Consider the following 22526-nt stretch of genomic DNA (forward strand, 5'->3'; position numbering starts at 1 on the left):
AACCATGTACACACATGTATCTGTAACTCGAAATTCTAGCTGGGGCTGAGCGAAGCCAATTCTAAAGTCAATGAAATACTGAGATATGAAGATGTGAAATGCTAACAAAAATTTAATGGTATTCATGCACCGAATGATGTGGCAAATCTTACAAGCTTCAATACCAACCACGCCTTTATGGCCACATTCAAATCAGTCCACTCTTCTAAAGAACATGCAGATTTGGGACTTCGGCTGGATGATACATAACCTGTAGTGTCACAAGGGAGAACTGCGAAGTTCCCACTGCTCTTGAATATCATAGAAACTTCACTGACAGTGACTTCCAGAGTCTCCATCACGGGCTAACTACAAACCGAAAAGGACAGTCCTCAGCTCCTCCTGTGAGCGTTGGGGACAGTGATGACTCGCAGAGAGAAGAAAAAGTTAAATCCTTGGTGGTGAGCAGGCTTCAGAAATAGCTGACCTGAGGTTTTCCCCAAGGCTGCTGGGCTTCCTTGTCTCTGCAGTGACAGGCACGAGAAGTTGCCTAAGAAGCACAGGAGTTCAAAAACACTCCCTCGGGGGCCGGGGATAAGCCAAGATGCTCAGTGGGAGAGCACAATTTTTTTCTCCCTGCATTTTGACCTTGAAGCCAGCAATCTGCAACAAACCTTCCCAGCACGCTCCCCTTCTTACCTTGATGTGGGAGGCATTAATGTAACCTGTGTTGTTTTCTTTGGTCGGTACCAGCTCCACTCTGTTCTCCTCATAGGGCACGACTTCGCGGATGCGGCTTCGCTCGGCATTTTCTGGTAGGGCCGCGGTGCTGAAAATGCCATTGGCCTTCTTCTTTGGAATTTGCTCATATTCTGTGAACACCATTCCCTCTTCTAGCTTTTTCTTCAGGGTTCTGAACTGCAACAGAAATTAATCTTCAGCTTTCCGGATTATCCTATCCCCAAACCCCAACAAATCAGATTTCTTTCAAGATTTACAGTGATCATGTTAATAAGCAGTTTCAAGAGGTGCAACGAATGCTTGATTATTTGGTCTCATTATTAACCATTTTGCTAGTTTCTCTGGCCCAATAACCAATTTCCTTCTCATTCATACCTTAAATAGAACCAGTCATTAAGGCCAGGCAAGAGCTGAAATTCAAAGTCAGTATTTTCGTTATTAACGCCTCTGTTTATTTTTGTAATGTTTATTTACTTGAGAGAGAGAAAGCATGAGTGGGGGAGGGGCAGAGAGAGAGGAAGAGAGAGAGAATCCCAGGCAGTTTCTGCTGTCAGCCCAGAGCCTGATGTGGGGCTCAATCCCATGAACCATGAGGTCATGACCTGGGCTGAAATCAAAGGTCGGGTGCTTAACTGACTGAGCCACCAAGGTGTCCCAACACCTCTGTTTAAATTCCAGTGATAAAAAGACTGTTCATCTTAATTATCCAAACAACCTTTTCTCCACTTCCAGAGCTGTTTTTACTGAGCTAAATTTTAAGATGATACTGGTCCACAGTTCTCTAGTTTTGAGGATGAGAGCCCATCTTTTATTTTTCCTGTGGCCAAACTACCAAGTACAATAACACGGTATTAACTGGATTAAATGATTCCTCTACAGTCCCTCCTGCCTTTAAAATCTTTCTAACATTTCATGCACACTGGCAGAAATCTAAAATCCAAATGTCACCAGCACTGAAATAAATTTACACATAGGGGTACCTGGGTGGTTCAGTTGGTTAAGCAGCCGACTTCGGCTCAGGTCATGATCTCGCGGTTCACAAGTTCACAAGATGGGCTCTGTGCTGACACCTCAGAGCCTGGAGCCTACTTCAGGTTCTGTGTCTCCCTCTATCTCTGCCCCTCCCCTGCTCATGCACTGTCTCTCTCTCCAAAAAAGATTAAAAAAAAAATTAAATGTACATGTGTTTCTTAAGCAGAAAGTAATTGCAGAAACTAAAGGAACGCCTTTCTTCACGTCTAAAATACTACCATGCAGCTTCTTCCTGCTTTTCAAAGCCAAAGTTCTCACAATGCATTATCAATCAGTCATGTTTTACAGCCAAAGAAGGGGACAGTATATTAAAAAAAAAAAATTCTGTAAATGCTTGGGTAAGATAATCACTCCCTAATAAAGGGTAATGGTTCACAAAATTCACAGAAGTCGAAAGCTACAGCAATTGCTTAATTTGGCAAAAATAGAAACAGGCCCAGCAAAAGACTGACTTGACCAAGGCCACGCAGCTGGTTAGGGGCCGGTCCCGTGACGCAGGCATTACTGCATGAACTTGACAAGGAAACTGGAGATGCTGGAAAGAATCAATTTAATACAATGCACACTGGGTCTGGCTAATCTCAAATGAGAGAATTAATTCATCAAACAAACCTTGGTGCTGGCATGTTTGGGCAAGGCGAGAGTTCAGGAATCGCAAGACCACAGAGAATGAATCACATGCTCGACAAGCCCAGCGCTTACCCTCTCATCCATGGGAACTCGGGTGGCATCAGCTCGGCTCTCTTCCCGCCCCGAGACCCGGGCAACTGAGAGTCCATTCAGCGCCGCCAACATGAGCGGCCGCTTCTGTGCCTCCAGGCTTGCCATCTTCTGCTTCTCTAGATTCTTGCGGCAAGAAAAGGCATGTTCTCATTGTTTATAGTACGAGCAGAGTGCTGGAATGTGTTCTAATCTCCCCAAATCTGTAACTCCCCAGCCAAGGAATGCAGACAATCACCATCAGTAGGGCAAATTCAAACAGAGCCTTCCCCTTATTCCCGCCGTGCCTGAAGAAGCCAGTTCCCCCTGAGCTTTTATCTAAAAACGGATGAATGAGTGAACTAACAAACAAACGAGTACAAGCAAAGACTTCACATAAATACCCACTGCCATTCGGCCAAAAAGCGCAAAACGGCATACAAGCAAGACACTTCAGGAAGACAAGGGCTGAAGGAAGACAGGGGTCTCATAAAGAATCCAATCCCATCACAATGATGGCCCTTTTATACAAACTAAATGATTAAAAACTTATAAACGTCGTTTGTTGCCCTGTTAAGAGATCCAGACACAAAACCGTGAAGAGAAACCTTCCCAAGTTTCCATTCTGAGAGGCTGAGACGGAAATCATCCCCAGACTTGCCAATGCCAAAGTCTGCGGTCATCCAGCACGATCCATGAGGCATAACCCTTCATGCCGCATCCAGAAGGCCCAAAGGAATGGGCACTATGGCTCCCAATGACCACGATGGGACATTACTGACTGTGACTCTGCTATGGGGGAATAAGGATTTGGGGGCTGAGGGCACCATCCAGGGTGAAGGCTGGATGTTAACACGTGGCCCTTGTTTGGGGGTTTAGATTTCCTCTCCATTCTCACCTGCACCAATACTCTGAAACTGGGACCAGTCAAGGTTCTCACTGTTAGGTGTACTTCTGTGCTTCCTTGTGCCCTCTATGCTGACCCTGACCGAGGTGTGAAAGAAATCTCCTTGTCCTCAGGCAAGCCTGTAAGAGCATTTCCTCAAAACAACTGTGTCTTAGACAACAGAAGGACTGAGGGACTTCCTAAAGCATACAGGCGGAGGAGTTAAACAGCATTTAAGATTTTGATCCTAACAGAAGTGAAACTCCTTTGCAGATTCCTTTGGCTGCCCCAGAGGAAGGGGTCATCTTCTCCCCGGTTTCTTTTCCAGGTTTTAAGTAATTCTGTTTCTTAGTGTGTCATTTATAAACGCGCTCCCCAGAGAGGTGAGGCGATGGAGCCCTGGTGCCAGCAGATGGCAGATTATTCTAAGTGGGGGGGGGGGGGGGGGGGGGCAGGTTGGCATTACAACCCTATATCCCATCAGCCTCTCAATGCCACCTATAGTCAGAATGGAGTGATGGCTGTCACTAAGATGCTTCATTCAATGACAAGACCGACCCATCAAACTAAAGAACATCTCAGAGGAAGATTAACTGTGATAAAGTGAGAGAAGTGTCCATTAACCTTCAGCCAAAAGGTTGGCCCTGGTTGCTCAATCCCAGGAAGATTTTGAAGATTCCAGATTTAAATTTGGGGGTTTTGCTTGTTTGCTAGCTTATCAGTTTGTTTTTGTGAGAAATATTTCCGCACCACCCCCCACCACCCCCGCCTCATTATCTCCTTTCATAGGAATATTTCCCTCTGCAAAATTCTCAGAAAAAATGTCTCCCAGGTCCTCCTAACAATCCTGCTGCTTCCTTCCCACCTGTACCATCAGGTGATACTAACTGGGCCTAAGGCAAAAAGTAACTAACTTATCTTTGTCAGGAAAAGATTACTAGGGACCTGGTGAAAACTGAAACCCCAGTGATAAACGATTACTCTTAGTTCTTTCTCACTTATCCTATCAGCTTGTTGCCAGAGATAACAAATAAATAACTCAAAAGTCTGATTTGGCCTTTTCTCTTTCCTGGCACCTGATTTCAGGTTCAGGGGCTACAAACACTGAAATGTCCTCAAGGCAGCAGTAGGGGCCAGAAGGAGGAGATATCACCACAGCAGGCCTGAATCATCCATCAAAGGGACAAGTGGCTCCAACATTATAGAGAGCTGCCCGCAGGGCACATTCTCACCATACTTGCCCCCCCACCCCCCCACCTCCAGTTCCCATTTGCTTAAATGTTCTCACTGTTTTTGTATCCTAGAGAGGCCTGGACAGCCTTCTCCATTCTTACCCATTCCTAACAAGCCAGGCAGAAGCTGCCCACGATGGGGAGGGCAGAGGAAGATCTGAGATGTGGGAAGGGCATGGACGGGGCTGGGGGGGGGGGGGGGTAGTTTCTTCATTAAAAAAAAAGCAGATGGGAAACCACCCCAACCTTCAGAGCCACTGGCACCATCGCTATCTCGCTGGCACACTGGCTCACTGAAGAACTTCCTAGTCTTTCTCTAAGGTCAAGACCTCAGACAAGGGTTGTGGTCTCTGAGCACCTGAGTATATATAATTTAAAAAAAAAAAAAATCAATGGGAGAATGAAGTAGGGATGGGGTAACGATGTTCCCGAACTACAACGAAGGGGTGGGATCAGCTATTCACTATTATCCACATGGATGGGGTGGGAGAACACAGGGGAAAAACAGTGGAAAATCCCGTTGCTTCTTTGTGAAGCTCTACGTAGAAAGCCAATGCCGTGGGTCTGGATAGAGGGCTTTGTTGAACACAGGTAACAAGAGGAGGGGATGAACGACCAACATGAGGCTATGGGACCACGTAGGCGTCAATAAACATCAAGTGGGCAGGGGTGACAGCAAAGCTGGCTGCCTGGGCTGACAGGTTCTTGAGTTGTGGTCAAGGGGCCTGCGGCCAAGACGAACTGAAAATCCATTTCTACCAATGCGTTACTTTTTCCAAGCTGGGAAAGGTCTCCCCCGTGGCCCCACCCCCGCGTTTCATTCCATCTGTCAGCCAAACGGTTATATTGGCCAGGGGAGGCACAAGCACATCCTTCACGATTTCCTTCTAGGTTTGCAAAAAGTGGAAAAAGTTATTCCTGTACCAGATCCTTAGCGCTGCTCCACTGGTGGCCAAAAGGGTGCTGCTGGGAATGTTCTGAAGGTTCTGTCTAAAGTAATAAAGTTGCTGCAGTTTAGATTCCGGAACCCACAAACGTGGCTTCCTTAAACCGTGGGCCCTCGACTGTTCTCTTCAGCTTGATTACCACTGCGGTGCAGGGAGACTTATAAAAGGAAGGGAGTCTAAGAACTCCATCAGAGCAAATTTTCACTTACATGTTCTGGAGTTGCTAAGTGGCAGAGACCCTGTGGCAGAGATGTGGTGCCCACAGAGGATGAGTCAACCAGGGCTTGATTAGTTGTGATGAAAGGAAATGATTTTTTATTTTTTGAGGTTGTGAAAATGTCCAGAACAAGCAGCAATGGCGCTCTGAAATTTTTTTTTAAAGTAGCAACTACAATCTGGCAATTTTCTCATTAGTAGGAGCTAACTCACTTTGTCGTTCTGCGTGCGCACCTGTTACCTACACGCTCTTGCTCTGACAGCTTACCCGGCCCCCAAGCTGGTACATACCCTGAATCAGAGTTACTTATGTCTGATATCAGGCATCTTCAAATGTCGTAAGTGTGCGTATATGTATGCATGTGTTTCCATGCGTGTGTGTGAATTTTGATAGAATGAGCTTAATGGGGACCGAAACTCAATGGTGAACTTCTGAGTAATACTGTAGTTTTCTTGCTCTGTGTTTTAACCATCTACTGAAAGAAAATCTGAAAATAAAATGGACACGTCGTGGTCTGGTCAATATTGGTGGGCCTTCCTGGGAGAGGGATCTCCACACAAAGCTGTGCTCTGAAGGGATGTTGCTCTTTCACTATAAATGGGGGGGGGGGGGGGGGAGAGGAATGCTTCCCCCTAAAATAGGAACAAGAGACGTAGGAAGGAGAGCTCCTAGCCACTCCCACACAGGAAATTTGACCCCAAATAAACAGCACGATGCTGGCCTAGAGGCTGATCTCAACAACCAACCTACAGCATCCTAACGCCATTACAGCGCCTTGGGCCAAATGTACCAATTAGAAGCCATGAATGAAAAACGGAAGGTTTAGCTGAAGGGGTAAAAATACAAAGTTTTGTGAAATGAAACGCTACCTGTTGAAATGCCAACTGATTCTCTAACTTCCTAACAGATTCCCTGAATAAGCCTCGCACCTTCTTCAGGGCCCAGAGCACATGTGCTTTCATACTTTAAGCCGAGAGTCATGGAGAAGGAGCGGAGCAAGCTGTGTGGGGCGGTGGGGAGGAGGCTGTGTGTTGAAGTGCCCGCTGAACACTGCCGTGGGAGAGGAGGACACTTACCCTGATGGCCATCTCTCTCTCTACAATGCTGTCTTCCAGGGAGAACATCTCAGACACCGGTCTCTCCTTCACAGGCTCTTTCTTGACCCGCTCCTTCACGCTTGTCAGGTCGGGTTCGGAGATGGACGGACCGAGGGAAGGCCCAGCCACGGCCAGCTGATCCGCTCGGGAAACACTGATGGCCTTGGCCGGCCCGTGCCTCAGGACCCTAGCCCTGGCGGCCGCAGGAGGCAGGCTGACCTGGTCTTGCCTCAGGGCCCCGTTGCTAACGCTCTTCCTCGGGCCAGGGTATTCGGGCGGGGGCTTGTTTGGGATTCGGGCCAAGGCTGCCTGTAGCTGGGCACTGTACCCCATCTTCTCCCGGAGCATGGGGATCTGGGGCACCGACCCTGGGGCCTCCTCCTCCTCCTCCTCACTCTCGCTGCTGTGGATCAGCATGGTGGCATCCGAGAGGGTCTTCTTGTGGTGGTAATGGGGAAGCTGGTGAGCCTCGTGACTCCCCGGCACCTCCTCGGGCGGCCCCTGCTCCCGGAGTGTGTTTCGGCGCGCCATGGGGATGTTGAGCGATTTCAAGGTCATGGCCTCCATGCCCCGTACCATGCTGCTCATCACCTCCAGGCTGTGGCGCTTATTCGCCGTGCCGTGGTGCTTGGTGGCCGTGAGGGGCTCGCTCACCTCCTGGAGAGACTGGTGCACCACTGGGGAGCTGTCTTCTTGGAAGGTCTTCACCGAGAGCTGCACCTTGCGGGTCACCAGGTCGGGGCTACTGCCGCTGACGTACCTGTGACGGTGGCTGGCGAGGTCTGGGGTGCTGGTGGCAGGGCGTGGCCGTGGGTAGGGGGGCGGTGGCCTGAAGAGATAGTTTTTGAGCATATGGGCCGCGTTGTAGTTCTGGGTGCCTTGGAGCTGCATATTGGCCAGCTCTGGGGTGCTCACCGTGTGGGAGATGGAGCTTGCCCCCGGCTTGCTCGGCACCATGTTATTCTTTGGGTTCATCTGGTCAGACGGGCTGACGAGTTTGTTACCGTAGCCTCCCTGCGGCCCATAAGGGACAGCGTAGGGCGGCCTCTCCCGCATCTCGGGCTGGCTGTACACCAGATCCTCTGGCTGGTTGTAGGCATGCGTGTTGATGATGCTGAGGTTCCGCAGAGACTGGCTCTGGCTGTCGGCGTGCACGGTCCCCCTCTTCATCTGCCGCATGACCGTCTCATAATCGGGGGTCGGCCGGTAGGATGGCACAATGATGGCGCTATGCCGGTGGCTAGGGATGTAGTCGGCCCGCATGATGTCACTCCCGGGGATACTGAGGTTGGAGGACACAGGAGAAGCCTGGATGAAACTCTGGGAGCAGTTGAGGGAGTTGATGCTGTGAACGCTGCACACACTGCCATTGGTGACGGTGCCATTTAAATAATTTAAGTCCAGGCTGTTGTGGGAATTGCAGTACAAGGCTTCTTCATTCCCATGGAAGATGCTGTCTATAAGAAATCAAACAAAGGCCCGTGAACGTCCACATCACCCTGCTTCAACTAAGTTCATCCTCACACTCCTGGGCGTGACTTTCAGAGGTCATTAAAAGTGAAATCCTGTGGTCTCCACCCACGTATTCCATGGAAAAACTAATAACTCTCGGGTGAGACACCAACATACAGAAAGAACACTTGAAAGCATACTAAAAAGAGAAAGTGAATGCAATCAAAGAAAGCTAGGCACGTTTGGAATAGTTATCACCTGGGGAAGTTCTCCATTTTGCCATGAGCTCTGAAATCAGGCACCAACAATGGCCCTCATGTTGGGTAAACCTGCCTTCTTGTCCAGGGCCCAGCAACGGGACCGGCTATTTGGGCCAGGAAGTCAAGAGCTTTAACAGGATGATGCATTTGAAGTTACCGATACCTGGAGCTTATGTTCCAGACAGCAATGGAAAAGGTCCCCTTCCCCGAGGAACTCCTGAGTGTTCGTAAAGACACAAGACAAAGGATGCAGTCAAGGTGTCAGCACGCATGGCTAGTTGGTTCTGATCAGCAACCGATGGAGGGCAAAATCAGAACCAGGAGTTCTTCTGGCCACTGCCTACAACTCTCCTAGAATTGGCTTCATCACTGAGGTCACCTGACATTAAAATTAATAGTGGTTTAGGGAGGCTCCTAAAGAGGTAAAACGTAGATGGCTAAAGTCAGGCCCATACTAGGTGTCCGTGGTTTCTTTAACACACACATACACGTACACGCACACACACACACACACACACACACACACACACACCCTAGGAAGGCAACCTCTTGCCCAAACACTTTCTGATGAGCAAAGTTCATCATTTTCACACTCTGGATTTAAGCATGAGCAAAGGAGAGGAGGACAGGCAGAAAGGCAAAAAATAAAACCAAAAACCACCAACCAGAAAAGGTGACTGAAAATGCTCAGTTGCCTGAGGAGGAGTGTGCTCACAGACCAGATGAGCTCAGATGGACAAGAAAAACCAGCAAAACCCAGGAACAAAGGTGTGCCACTTCTCCATCTCTATGGGCTCTGGGGCTTTCCCACAGAAGCAGGGTAACTTTGCTCGTCTGCTTATAAAAAGGAGTATTTGATTAAAGAGTCTTGACTATCTTATAGTTTCCACACTCACACACTGACAGGACAGAGGTTCAAAATAGCCAGCCTATGGTGACACAGAAACGCATTATCCGTTCAACATACTACCGACACCCAAGTTTAGTAACATTCCTTTTCTGAGATGCAGTTAGTGTAATGACAGAGAGGGCACTGGCTCAAGAGTCATTTTTCACCTCAAAGCTCCTCCCATACCCTTTTTGCGCCCCACTTTCTTTTTCTATAAATGGCACTAGTAATAGTACCTATCGTGTGGGTTTATTTTGAGGATTAAATGAAACAATGCGTTGCAAGGGCTTAGCACGGTGCTTAGGGAGAGGAACTGCTCTATAAATGGTAATTGTTATTATTAGAACCTTTATTCTTAGGACGGATTTTCTCACACGTTTGGCATGGGAGTGTTTGGGGAGAAAAAGAATAAAAAACAGATTCCATTTGCTCTGAGGCAAAAACAGGTGTCTGGAGAGATGGCAGGCAGCAGTTAAAGAGAGGAGTGGAGATTATTTGTGCCTTTCTTTTAAGTAAGCTGGACGCCTGTGTGCTCTGTGTGCTCGATACGGGTCACGAGGGTGAAGAGCATTCCGTGGGGCTTACTGTCCCTCTCTCTTCTCCAAGCCCACTCATCAGAGGAAGGAGACAAGGAACTCGCTCACTGCCTTCTCCCAACTCCCTCGGCAGCCAATTCTGGGAAAGTTTTCCTCTCGGGGGCAAGTGACACGCTATGCCTTTCACAAATCGAAGCCGCCGCCCGCTGCCATTCAGACAATGACAAAGTTAAAACAAAAGTATCACTGTCATCTAAGAAATAAAAAAAAAAACTTCTTCACCGCTGACAGGTACTCGACTTTTCGTCTCAAGAAGGGAAAATGACAAGTCACGGTTTACCTTGCGAAGTGTGTGTTTCCGAGTAGTGTTCACCACACTGGACGTGCATGGGAGGCAAGATGTACGGCTGCTGTCGGGGCTGAAACAGAAAAGACAGCACAGGTGGGAAGGCCGTGGCACAAATGGCCGTGGAATCTCACGGGGCACCAGCCCAAGCACACGACAGCCCATCATTCACCCACGTCTGCAGGAAAGCACACTGTGGCCTCTCTGCTGGTCCACCCTTGACTCGTCCCTCTTTGACTCATCTGTACCCCCATCTCATCATTAAGTCTAGGACTGGAGAAACAGAGGGAAATAAGGCAGCTGGTTCAAGGTGAGAAAGGTAAGGAAGCTGTAATTAACATTTAGTCTATTTCCTGATATGCTTGCAAAACTCCCAATGCCCTTTTAAAAGGAGTAATTCAGAACATGTAGATTTATTATATTCGACCTAAAGAATAATGACAATAAGGGGAAACTCGGTTTCATTCTAACCAAAATTGTCTGCACCTATGACCCTTAGTTTACAGCACCATGTCAACCTCCAATAGGGACGGGGGTGGTGTTAAGCTGGGTTCGGTTGCAAATTTATATAAAAATCTGAATGGTGACCCGCGACAGTATGTGTGTGGTTCTCAAGACCACTTATGGACCCCCCGTTGCAGAACCCACTGTGGACAGGTCTTGCAGCGAATCTAGTTCAACCATCTACTCTGCAGTGAAAAATCTTTTCCAAGAGACTCCTTAAAGATGGTTATTTAGACCCAACCTGAACAACTTCCTGGTGCAGACAAGAATAAAACTTTCAGAAGAAAAAAAAAAAAGTTTAGATCAGCTCAATATTTGGTGAGCCGACAAAGGAAATATGATTAGTTGCTAACGTGATCTACAGCAAATCACCGAGCCTCAGTACATCTCAGCTTCTAGCCAATCAAACCACACCTCTTCCCTCCCCTTATCACCAACAATATTTATGTTATTTAGATATTGGGATCCCCAGTGACAGCTTCTTTGAAGAAAAAGTTTTGACTCGAAAAAACAAAAATCTTTAAAAAACTTTAAGCCTGTAAACCACCAAACAGGATATATTCGATTATTTTGAAATTACTCTCATAGATACTGGTTTAAATATTACTGCTTTAGGAGAACGGCTGAGATCAAGCCAAAAAAACCCAAAGCCAGCAGGGGTCACACTTTCTCAGTATCCCTCAATACTGGAAGAACACTTGCCATAATCTGAAGCTGGGCAAATAACTCATCTGCCATTTTGCCTGCCACAAATAATGCTTAAGCATCAAAAGGGCACGTAAAGAAGGTAATAAAGGTAAGGGATCCAAAAATAAAAAAGTCAAGAAAGAAGAAATAAGGAATTGAAATTAATCTAAGAAAGGAGTTCATGGTACCAAAAAGAAGGTGCTGTATCAGCTTTTCTCAATATTCCCTTTGGCTGTTTCTCCCCCCCCACCCCCCGCCTTTGGCTGGTTTATGAATTGCAATTTTAAAATATTTTCCTCTTCTTGGTGGTACGTAATTCAACTCAATTTTTCCAGCGTAGGACAGCCAGTTTTGAGGCTTAAAACAAACAAACAAAAACAGTGGGAAGGGATTCACGTGAGGTAATAGAAATGCATAGTAAGGTAAAGTTGGCTCACTGCCTTCTCTTGCTCTTAAAAATCCAATTTTTTGGAATTAAAAAAAAAATTTAATAAGCAAGTGACTGTTTATGAATTGGCATAAGTGTACAGCAAAGGATAATAACAGCTAATCCTCCAAATACCATTTCGGGATATTATTTATTCCATCTCTTTGTATTATATATATAATATTGTGTTATGTTATATATAGTGCATATTATTCTATCTTTCCAGACCTGCTAATATAGAAACAAGTGAGATGCCATAATATAGGCAGCAGAAGGGCAAGAGAAAAATAGCAGTCCTGGTTCTCAGCAAGGAAGCCAAAAAGAGACAATATCACTCATCCCAGGGAACTCCTGGTAATATGGTTTTGCCCTGAAGGGTAGAAGAAAGGGAGGAGCCTTGAACTTGGCTTCCTGCAGATTGTCTTCACCCTGATAAAATACGAAAACCTCTTTATCTTCTCCAGATAATTAGGATGAGATCAAATCACAAGACAGCTTTAAATTCTTGGCCTCCATGGTGTTTCATGGACATAAATGAAAAATCATCTCCCTAATGAAGACATGTGGAGTCTAAAAAAAAAATAATATTCACAAAGGAGAAGTATAAAGAAACCAGTGCCATAAACAAATCTATCAATGCCACAAGGGAAAAGCCCAAAGTGACCCTCTGGACCTCCAAGGCAAGGGCCACTTGTGAGATACTATGCATGACATCGAGATTAATAATATTCACGTTGGGTACTCAGGAATGTGATGACATAATGGCTCAACTCTAGAATTCTAAGAGTTCATTGTCTATGCATTTTCCAGACAAAAAAAAAAAATTCCTCAAAACTCTCCTTTGGAAAGACAAGTTAAAGATGTGCTATAGGGTATACACTGTGTATGAGGAAAAATTCAATTTTATTCTCCTATCAACTCGAAGGAAATGGTCACCTAGAAAATTTTAAAGGTCACATGTTTAAAGGTCACTTTTCTGCATCTTTCTATGATATTATCCTAAAGTAGTCCTCAAAATAAAACACAGCCTAAGAACAGATGTATTGAAATTAGAGTTGTGTTTCCTTATTCAGAAGAGGAGAAATTTTTTGTTTAATGTTTTTATTTATTTTTGAGACAGAGGGAGACACAGCATGAGCAGGGGAGGGGCAGAGAGGGAGGGAGACACAGAATCTGAAGCAGGATCCAGGCTCCGAGCTGTCAGCACAGAGCCCAACGTGGGGCTTGAACTCACGGACTGTGAGATCATGACCTGAGCTGAAGTCGGACGCTTAACCAACTGAGCCACCCAGGAGCCCCAAGAGGAGAAATTTTTTAAAAAATGAAAAAAGCTAACGTTAAATTAGATAGAAAAGTAGATCAATTCAGTAAATCGATTTTGTTGGTCTTAAAATTAGAAGATATATAATTAATCTTCCCCATCAAATACCCTAACTTGAAACCACCGACTAAACTCGTTCAATTTGGGTTCATTCAAAAAGCATTTTCTGACTAGTTTATTAAGATCTATCTATGGTGGCAAATACAAAAGAATTTGTAGAGCTTATAACTAAAGACATGTGTATGTAACAACCAGAAACAGTGATAAAATCACAGATGAGCAAATGGATAAAAACACACACCATAGGTCACATGCTGAAGAAACACGGTCTCATCAACCTTAAGACTTATTCTTCGGGGGTGAACCTTGAGCCATACTTCAAGAAGTGATGGCTGTGGATGGGCACATGGCTGTCCCACGTGATGGGGCACAAATGGGACATGAATATTCATGACACCTGCTTGGCTGACTGATGCTCTTCTATGTTTTCATAAGATCTCACCTGGTCATGATGCCCTAGTCATGTTTCCTTTCAATTGAGCAACAAAAGGACATTCCATCCCCAACAGTCAGACCATTTGATTACTGAAGACTTTATACATACCAGAGAGGATCGGCTCCAGGTGGGTTGGCGTCTGATGGGGGGTGGAGAATTTGATTGTCTACAGGAAAAGTTAAAGAAATGAGAAGAGTCATTTTATTTATCAGACGGACCAACAAGAGAGGGGGAAAAGGCGGGATGGGGGGGGGGGGAACAGACAAGAGAGCTAAATAATAAGGTGCGCCTGGGTGGCTCAGGTGGTTGAGCGTTGGACTTTGGCTCAGGTCATGATCTCATGGTCCGTGAGTTCGAACCTCGCGTCGGGCTCTGTGTTGACAGCTCAGAGCCTGGAGCCTGCTTCAGATTCTGTGTCTCCCTCTCTCCCTGACCCTCCCCCGTTCATGCTGTGTCTCTCTCTGTCTGAAAAATAAATAAACATTAAAAAAAAAAAGAGACAGAGAGCTAAATAATTTATGGCAAAATGTAAACATTTATTTCTGAATGGAGAGGCTATGAAAAATGTTGATTTCCTTTTTTATTCTCTTATTTTCAAAATGTTTAGAGCACATGATCCTTAGATATTAAATTTTACAGAAGAATGAGGCTTATTTCCAAAAAATATTATGAGGGAAATAAGCAAGACTGAAAAATATCACTATTATTACATGGGTTTTTTAAAAATTGTATTCTTTGTATCTTTGTCTATGTGTAAAATCTTTCATAAAGAAAAACAGCAAGAAGAAAAAATATTTTTTAAATGCTGCCAGTCAAATGGAATCCAAAACAGATTAAATATGTTTGAGTAAGACCATACAAAGATCTTTTTGAATTAAGATAATACTGATTATAAGTAGTAATCTAATCAGATCCTTTCCAGACTGAGAATCAACGTGAATTTTTTTTAATGTAGGGATAAAAATGTGTGGGAGCTAAGAGTATTAAGAAATTCTTGAGTACTGGGGCGCCTGGGTGGCGCAGTCGGTTAAGCGTCCGACTTCAGCCAGGTCACGATCTCGCGGTCCGTGAATTCGAGCCCCGCGTCAGGCTCTGGGCTGATGGCTCAGAGCCTGGAGCCTGTTTCCGATTCTGTGTCTCCCTCTCTCTCTGCCCCTCCCCCGTTCATGCTCTGTCTCTCTCCGTCCCAAAAATAAATAAACGTTGAAAAAAAAAAAAGAAATTCTTGAGTACTGAAATCAAAGGTGTCTTTGAGAAATGGGTCTCAAAGTCCAGACTGACGTTTTCCCTAGTCTTCAGTGAACTCATACATAGACAAAAACAAACAAAAAACCCAGGACACGTAGAATTTTCCATCAAGCTAGAATTCTTCAATTTAAAGCATTCTCCTTTGTCTGATAGTTCATCTTTCCTACCTTTTTAGTGATAAAACACCTTTTCTTTCTTTCATGAGGTGTGGAAACAGTAACGTTGCACTTTTTTTTTTTTTTTAACAACTGGCCAAATATAGTATTATTAGACTTAGGTTAAACACCCTTCCCACTCCCTGCAATTTCTCTTCTCAAGTCAAGAAATATGGGAAGCACTCTTTGGAGCTCTATGAAATGAAATGAAAATCAATGATAGTCTTTTAGCAGTCAGGGTGTGCAGACCTCTGGAGAAAGATGCTGTTAAGATAATGCTAGTTTCCTAAAACTACAGGGGGTTTATCCCAGGCCTTAATGCAGTCTGTGCTGAGATCCTGAAACTATACACAGAATTTGCTGTGTGTATGGAGTGTGTGTGTGTGTGTGTGTGTGTGTGTGTGTGTGTGTACATCTTAGAGAGTCCAAATAAGAGGTTAGGAACCTCCTCTACCTGGTGAGGAGAAAAGAATGGTTATTACAGAAGTAGAAAGGAAAACACCATTTCCTCAGTTTTCAGGCTAACGTGGGATGTGCACTAGTATTCGGAGAGCGCCAAAGAAATCAAAATACTCTGCAAATTTTACAGTAAACTCCCTTGCTGAGAAATGGTCCAACCAGAAGACCACAGTGAAATTCACTGCTTAGAACAGTCAGATTTTAATTCGCCCTCCAGAAGCCGACCATAGAGTTCGTGTTAATGTCAAAGACCCCCCCGCAGATCAAAGGCCGCCGCAGCGCAGAAGTGCACAGAAGTGATCTACGGGGAGTCTGTTCAAAAGAACGCCACGTGCGTGTGCGTGCGCGTGCCCGTACAGTGATGGCTGTTTGACTTGCCGCTCCCTGATCACTGCCCTTCCGATTTACATTTGCAAACTTTGCTGGCGGACCTGATACCATCAACGATCCTTTCAGACTCCGACAGTGACCAATTGCAAAGACCGGTTTAAAAGAGCCTCCATCGTGTAGAGAAGAAAGTCTGTCAGGACCTGAGGCTCCAGTTCTAAAGCAGCTGCAATTTTCAGCAGGAACTGCTCTGGGACAATACTCTCACACTCTTGGATGTGTCCACTGGGGGAATGGAAAAGCAGTTCCTCTCTTGCATTTATATCCCCGAATTCTTTGAAACACAATTAAGCACCTAGGGCGCCCCAACTGCCGAACGTCCTCTGCTGAGGAACATCTTTTGAAGGCAACCAAAATAAAGGCAATGATAGCGTGAGCCCCAGCTACTCTACATCCAAGGTCAGGTCACATTTAAGTTCCCATATCAGACTCCCTTTATCATCTTTATTTCCAAATTAAATTGAAAAAACACACATGGATTCGTGACGTCTATTAGTGTATTCCAAGTCTTCCTCTAATTACCCTGGCCTCTCATTTACAGGCAGATGACATGACCCAGAAGCACACGCGGGGTTAGCCAACTGTGTAAGAGAAACAGGGCTGAGGATGACAGAACCTTCTTTTCTTTCAAGTTGGCTTGCTACTCCGTGACACACTTCTGAACATACCCCGCATCTGACACGAAGGGGCACCCTGGCAAATTGGGAACCGCTCAGCTCCTCCGAACTCCTCACAGAGGACAGAAAGGCACTAATGTGGGCCAACCCGTCCAGGTAGTCAAGCACTCACAGTCAATTTGTGAGTTATTTTCTCTCCAGGCGCACGCGCTGTGCCAGACGGCCTTCGTCATTAAAGTTCTTTCCCTCCTGCCTGGTCGGCTTCCACGAGGAAGGAGGAAAAAGAGCGAATGGCAGACGCCATCTACGACATCCCTAAAGCACGTGGATTTAATCTGACCAGGCCTTCCAGTGAGAAGGTGGACAGACGGCTTACTTACTCAGTGCAGATTTTGTTTTGTTTGTAAAACTTGTGCCGCGTAGCAAACAACCGAGAGATATACTTGGCATTTTCAAGATCGTCCTTGGAAAAGAAGAGGCAGAGAAAAAAAACAAATAAAAACAAATAAAATGTATTTGATTATAAATGCATCTCCCTAGGATTCTCCCGAACAGGGCCACATTCCTTCGTATCGTCGGGCCACACACAAAATAGCCCCCCCGAGCAGCAAACCGGTGTGCTGAAATTCTGCAGCAAGCTGGGCCAGGAAGCCCACCCAAGGATGGCAGACAATCTGTTAAAGAATCTTCCATACTCAGGGCACTGGGCTTACACCATGGGCTGGCATATCTTCACACAATTCCAAACCAGATGCTTTAAAAATAAATAAGGATCAAGACAGAGCACGGAATGAACACCAAGCATCACTGAGAGGCAGCGAGGTGCACGGACAGCCCTGGCTCTCAAGGGGGCCCTCAACAGAAGGAAGATCACTCAGGTTACTTCAGATTAGGCTTGGGCTGTGCGGCTGCGGGGGAGAAAATCCAGGTCCGCCAGGAAAAGAAAATGCTGTGCAATATAATCGGGGGGTTACTGGATGTGGGCTGTAACTTGAGCGCGGAGGAACGCAGCACGCCAGACAATGGGATCCACCCCAAACACAGCAGGTGGAGGAACCGAAATCCCCGAGTCCAAACTCGGCTTGGAAACCTGGCGTTCTGAACGGGAAATCACCACCACTACCCAGAAATGAGTAATGACAGCACTGGGCGAGAGGTGGACGGTTACGGGTTCAGTAGAACATTTATTCTCTCACGACGCAGAGAGCAAAGAAGGGATGTGGTGAGTTGAGAGGTCACACGGCAAGCTGTCGGACCCTGCCCCCATCTTTCCATTTTGCTTACCGTGTGAAAGAGGGCCGTCTCTTCTTTGTTGATGAGCTCCACCAGAATAGTCGACTTGTTGTGTGTGATATTCCCGATGTCATTCCACCTGGTCACAAGAAAAACAACTGGGTTTGCCAGGCAGGTTCCATGCAGTTATGAGTCAGCACAGGAGGGTCATCACTGCTGGTGCGTCTCATTTTACAAATTACGATTTAACTATAGTTTTAAAAGCTAAATGTGCCTTCTCTCCAAGCAAAAAAGTAAAGAAAACACCCCGGGTCAAACTTAAATAGCTAAGGAAACCGTATAACGTAAATCTGGATACTGCTGTTCATAAGGTGTACTTTCCTTCATGACTAGTTATGAGGAAAACGTTCAAGGAACGTCTGCCTTGTTTTTCACATTTCCAAACTGCAAAGCATATGGAGGAGCATATTATTTCAAAGTCACGTGTTTTCAGGAATCTAGGCCAAAGAATCCACATAGATTCTGTGTTGCAGCGTAGGCTACAGATTGATTATGCCACCAAGAGAAAGTGCCTGGGAAGGTAAGCTGTAGTTTCCCATTCTGCCTGGAGTCAGTTTGTAGCCGCCTCTTACTACTGTCTACCTTCACTCTGTGCCCCGATCTACAATTCCCTCTTCATGCCAACCTTCACTGCCCTATCCTCTGCCTAGATGATTCCTTCAAGACTTAGCTCAGAAGTCACCTTCTCTCTTTCTCGTCCTGACAACACGCATGCGTATAGTCCCCTATCAGTCACCACGTGGTATTACAACTGTTGACCTCTGTGACTAGATCCCAAACGAAGCCAGACTAGCCCAAAGACGCCATGCCTAGAGATTCTGCTGTCTTCGTGTCTGTATTCCAAGCACGGAGCCAAGCACCCGGCATTCAACATGCAATGGATGTTGGCTGAGAGAATTAAAAGTAGTAATATTGCCTCCCATCTGTATAGAGTACGGTTCCTTTATCGACTCTCTAAGGTCGACAAGGCAGCTAGTTTTGTTCCTCCTTTAGAGATGAGACAATTGAGGCACAAACGAGTACAGGACTTGGCCACGTTCACTCTGCTCACTGGGGATGCACGAGTTCCATACTGGGGCTTACGGGCATTCCTCCAGTCACCTTTCCATTATTCCAGGACCAACTGTGTTTATGTATATCTGCTGGGGCCATACTCTCTACAGGTGATCAGTAGAGCTGTCGGTTGACTTACAATTCCAAGAGATTACATCTACACGACCCAGAGCTACAGGCTCCTCAATGAAGGTCTCTAGAGATAAGAGATATTTGGTTTCCTCAGGCTCCATTCCTTCAAACCGACTGCCAAAACTCTGGATCCACTCCTCCTCCACCATGCGACTTCCCCTAGGGGCATCATTACCATGACACCACGGCAGACCATGGCAGAAGCAAATTCCCAGCCTATAGGGCTTTCGAGATAAGGACTGGAGGAAGAAGTCCGGAAGCAGTTCCTAAGGAACCGAACCAAGCCTATGAGTGGCTTACCATCAGCAGAGTTTCAAACTGCTATTTTCTTCTATTTAACCTCCACAACTGAAACGTAAGACTTGTCTACTTCTCCAGGCTCAAGGAGAAAATGAAGCATTGATTCAGCTATGAAGAACTGTGTGGGACAAAATGCCCGAACAGCTTTAAATGGGCATAAAAATTCATAGTTATATCGCTGCCTAATTTATGCATTTTGCTTGACCCATTTGTAACTTATTGTACGTGTATGGAGTTGACTGAATATGTCCAAAAGTCAAAAAGTTTATTCTTCAGCCACCAAGATCTTCCCCCTACTCCTGTTTCAATAATGTCCCCTTTCACAGAGCAAGAAAAAAATAAATGAACAAAAATAATGGCAGGGTAGGGACCTAGTGGCAGAGGGGGGCAGGGTTTGGGGGGAAGCCAATTAGGAAGCTTTTGGTGGGAAAATACTTGCAAAATGACCCAGATCAACTGCTGATCCAGAGAGTACACAGCTGGGCAAGATCCACGCCCAGAAGGTGGACTTTGCTTTGACTCTAAGAGCTGTCTTTGATGATCTGGCCTAGGTGCACAGCTATGCCTACCAGATGCATGTACAAGAAAGCTCGTCTTCCAGTAAATAACTGGCCACACTGCCCTTGTAAATGAAAGCAAGGATGCAGCTTTTGAGATCACTGACACTACGGTAGCAACTACGGATGCCAACACGAGCAAGCTCCCGGACACGTGACCCGAGGAGACACTGGTCTCTCACGTTAAACGGAGAAGAGGGCTTAAAATGCAAAATAATGAGAGGTGCCTAGGTGGCTCAGTCGGTGAGCATCCAACTTCGGCTCAGGTCATGATGTAGCGGTTCATGAGTTTGAGCCCCATGTCGGGCTCTGCACTGACAGCTCAGAGCCTGGAGCCGCCTTTGGATTCTGTGTCTCCCTCTCTCTCTGCCCCTTCCCTGCTTGCACTCTCTCTAAAATAAATAAGCATTAGAAAAAGAATTCTAAAATGCAAAATGATGAAAAAGTACCAAATCCCTTTAATTCATGATAACAAATTCAATGTTTTTCAAAATGCACTTTCATAAATACATTACATTTTTAATATAAAAATCAGTCCTCACTCTTCTAGCACATATGGTTAGGCGGAGGGTGATGGAAAATGGGAAGAAGCCACTCTGGACTGAAGGACTGACTGGACGGCCTGCTTCCAACCAGACTCACAGAGTTTAGCTCCAGGTCTCTGGCTCCAGGGCACCTTTCCTGGACTCAGGTGAGAGTCCCCACCCCCAAACGGGCCTCCAGGAGAAGTGAGATGCATTTCTCCATTAGCGCTCGAATCGCACAGAGGGCTGATCTTCTCTGAATTGAGAAAAGCTCAATGGTGACCCACCATCTGGCTCTCAACTCGCTGGGATACCTGTCCTACTGAGCAGGGTTTTCGAGAGTCCCTCCAGGGGAAAAAGAAAAAAGGAAAAAGATATGAAGAAGACTACCTGTGTATCACTGCTTGTCTTCCAATTCTGTTTCTCACGAAAATGCCCATAAAGAAAATGCCCAGCTGCACACTGTTTCCATGATTGTCCTGCGTAAGATCAACAGAAGAGCAGCGTGATGAAACAGATCACCGGCGACCTGGCAGAACTGAGCATGTGGGCCGCAGCCCACCCGGGGGGGCCACACCCCGTTTCCTGCCCATAAATGAAAGAATCACAGACAGCATCCGGACGAAAGGCAACTTGGTCCTGAAGGAACTCACGCCGCTGCACAGCCTAGTGGACTATATACATATACATGCATCTTTTATCTGAATTTGTCACCACATGTTGCCTGTCCAAGAGAGATTTTTAGGATTGTCTCAGATTTGGGGGCACTTAAGATCTCATCTTTCACGAGCGTCTATTAGTATCTTTTTTACGTTTTTTCTAAATCAAAATTATACGTGTGTGTAGTTTGATTACGTATGTGTTTCTACACGTGTGATTATATAAGCCCGCAGTTTGAAGAAATGAGCACATTGTTTGCAACCTCTTTAGAAGAAGCCAACAGCAGACTTGTTCCCACCATTTCCTCTCCCTACAGACATCAACTTCCCCTGCCTAATGCCCTAGTGTGTGTCTATTTGCATCCACTGTGCTTGGTGTTTCAATTTAGAGCCTCATGCCCCTCAGTCCTGGGATACTTTCTCGAATTACTAGCTTTGTTTCCTCTGTTCACTTCTGGAACTCCCATTATTCCAACGTTGGACATCCTGGGCTGGCCTTCTAATTTTATCTCCCACCTCCCACGTTCCAAACTTCACTTTTTGGTGAGATTTTCTTAATTTTGTCTTGCAAGCTATTACATTTTCCATTTCTGATATCACATTTTTAATTTCTGAGAGTTTTTCTTTCCTTTCTTTTTTTTCTTTTTTTTAAATTATTTTCTGAACATTCTCTTTTAAAAGCAATCTATTCCTTGAAAGATGTAATATAGTGGAGACTCATAGTATGGTATTTTGGGCGGGGAGTTCTTCACCCGGCAGAGTCTCTACGTCTTCCAGGCCGCTTTGTTTTCTTTGTGTTGGCCTCTGTCATTCCTGTAAGGACACCCTGTGGGGTGATGCTGGGCCACATATTCATGTTCCAGAGAGGGACGCTAAGTGCTGGCTGGGAGCTTCGTGAGCACAGGAGGGGCACGAGGACTACAGAGCTGTCGGGAAATCTGCTGGGCCCTGTGCTGAGGAAGCCCGGATGACTTATCTTCAAGTCTGGTCTCCTGGTCCGGTCAGATGCTTCCAGCCTCCTGTCTGGGAGAGCCCAACCTGCTGCCGGCGTGCTTGGGAGCAGAGCAGGAACAAGGCTCACCATCCGGGGAATAAACTGTCACAGCCCCCTGCTTTCCCTGGGGGATACCTTCTTTGTGGAGGGAGCAGAGAGGCGCGCATGACTAGACACGGGATGGAAGAGAAGGATGTCTGCATTCCTCAGAACCCTTGATCCCGTGTAAGACACACAGACAACAGTGCCCCATCACAGGGATGTCTCTCCAGCTCGCCCGGCAAAGCGCACATTAGAACAGGGCTCTTCTAACAGGGACAGAGCGAGGTCAAGACAACGGCTGGATGCAAAGCAGAGACAGGGTTGGGAGAGGGTGGAGAGGGAAGGAAAGGAAGTGCCT

General features: G+C 46.0%; 1 protein-coding gene across 3 annotated transcripts in view; it reads right to left on the reverse strand.

Annotated features, from left to right (window-relative positions):
• The window catches only part of PTPN14 (protein tyrosine phosphatase non-receptor type 14), a 174276-nt gene that overhangs the window by 15135 nt on the left and 136615 nt on the right, over window positions 1-22526 (reverse strand). For 2 of the 3 annotated variants that reach the window (XM_025921051.2, XM_086694539.1), the window contains exons 8-15: window positions 20864-20952; window positions 17899-17986; window positions 16995-17077; window positions 13857-13914; window positions 10308-10386; window positions 6810-8287; window positions 2455-2598; window positions 679-897 (exon numbers count right to left, since the gene is read on the reverse strand). In XM_025921051.2, coding sequence (XP_025776836.1) covers window positions 679-897; window positions 2455-2598; window positions 6810-8287; window positions 10308-10386; window positions 13857-13914; window positions 16995-17077; window positions 17899-17986; window positions 20864-20952 — 2238 coding nt within the window. Of the gene's footprint in view, window positions 1-88; window positions 504-678; window positions 898-2454; window positions 2599-6809; window positions 8288-10307; window positions 10387-13856; window positions 13915-16994; window positions 17078-17898; window positions 17987-20863; window positions 20953-22526 lie in introns of those variants that run through there. The other variant, XM_086694540.1, reaches the window with a different exon arrangement.

The sequence above is a fragment of the Puma concolor genome, chromosome E4, assembly GCF_028749965.1.
Source record: "Puma concolor isolate L17-30 chromosome E4, mPumCon1.1.hap2, whole genome shotgun sequence".
NCBI lineage: Eukaryota > Metazoa > Chordata > Mammalia > Carnivora > Felidae > Puma > Puma concolor.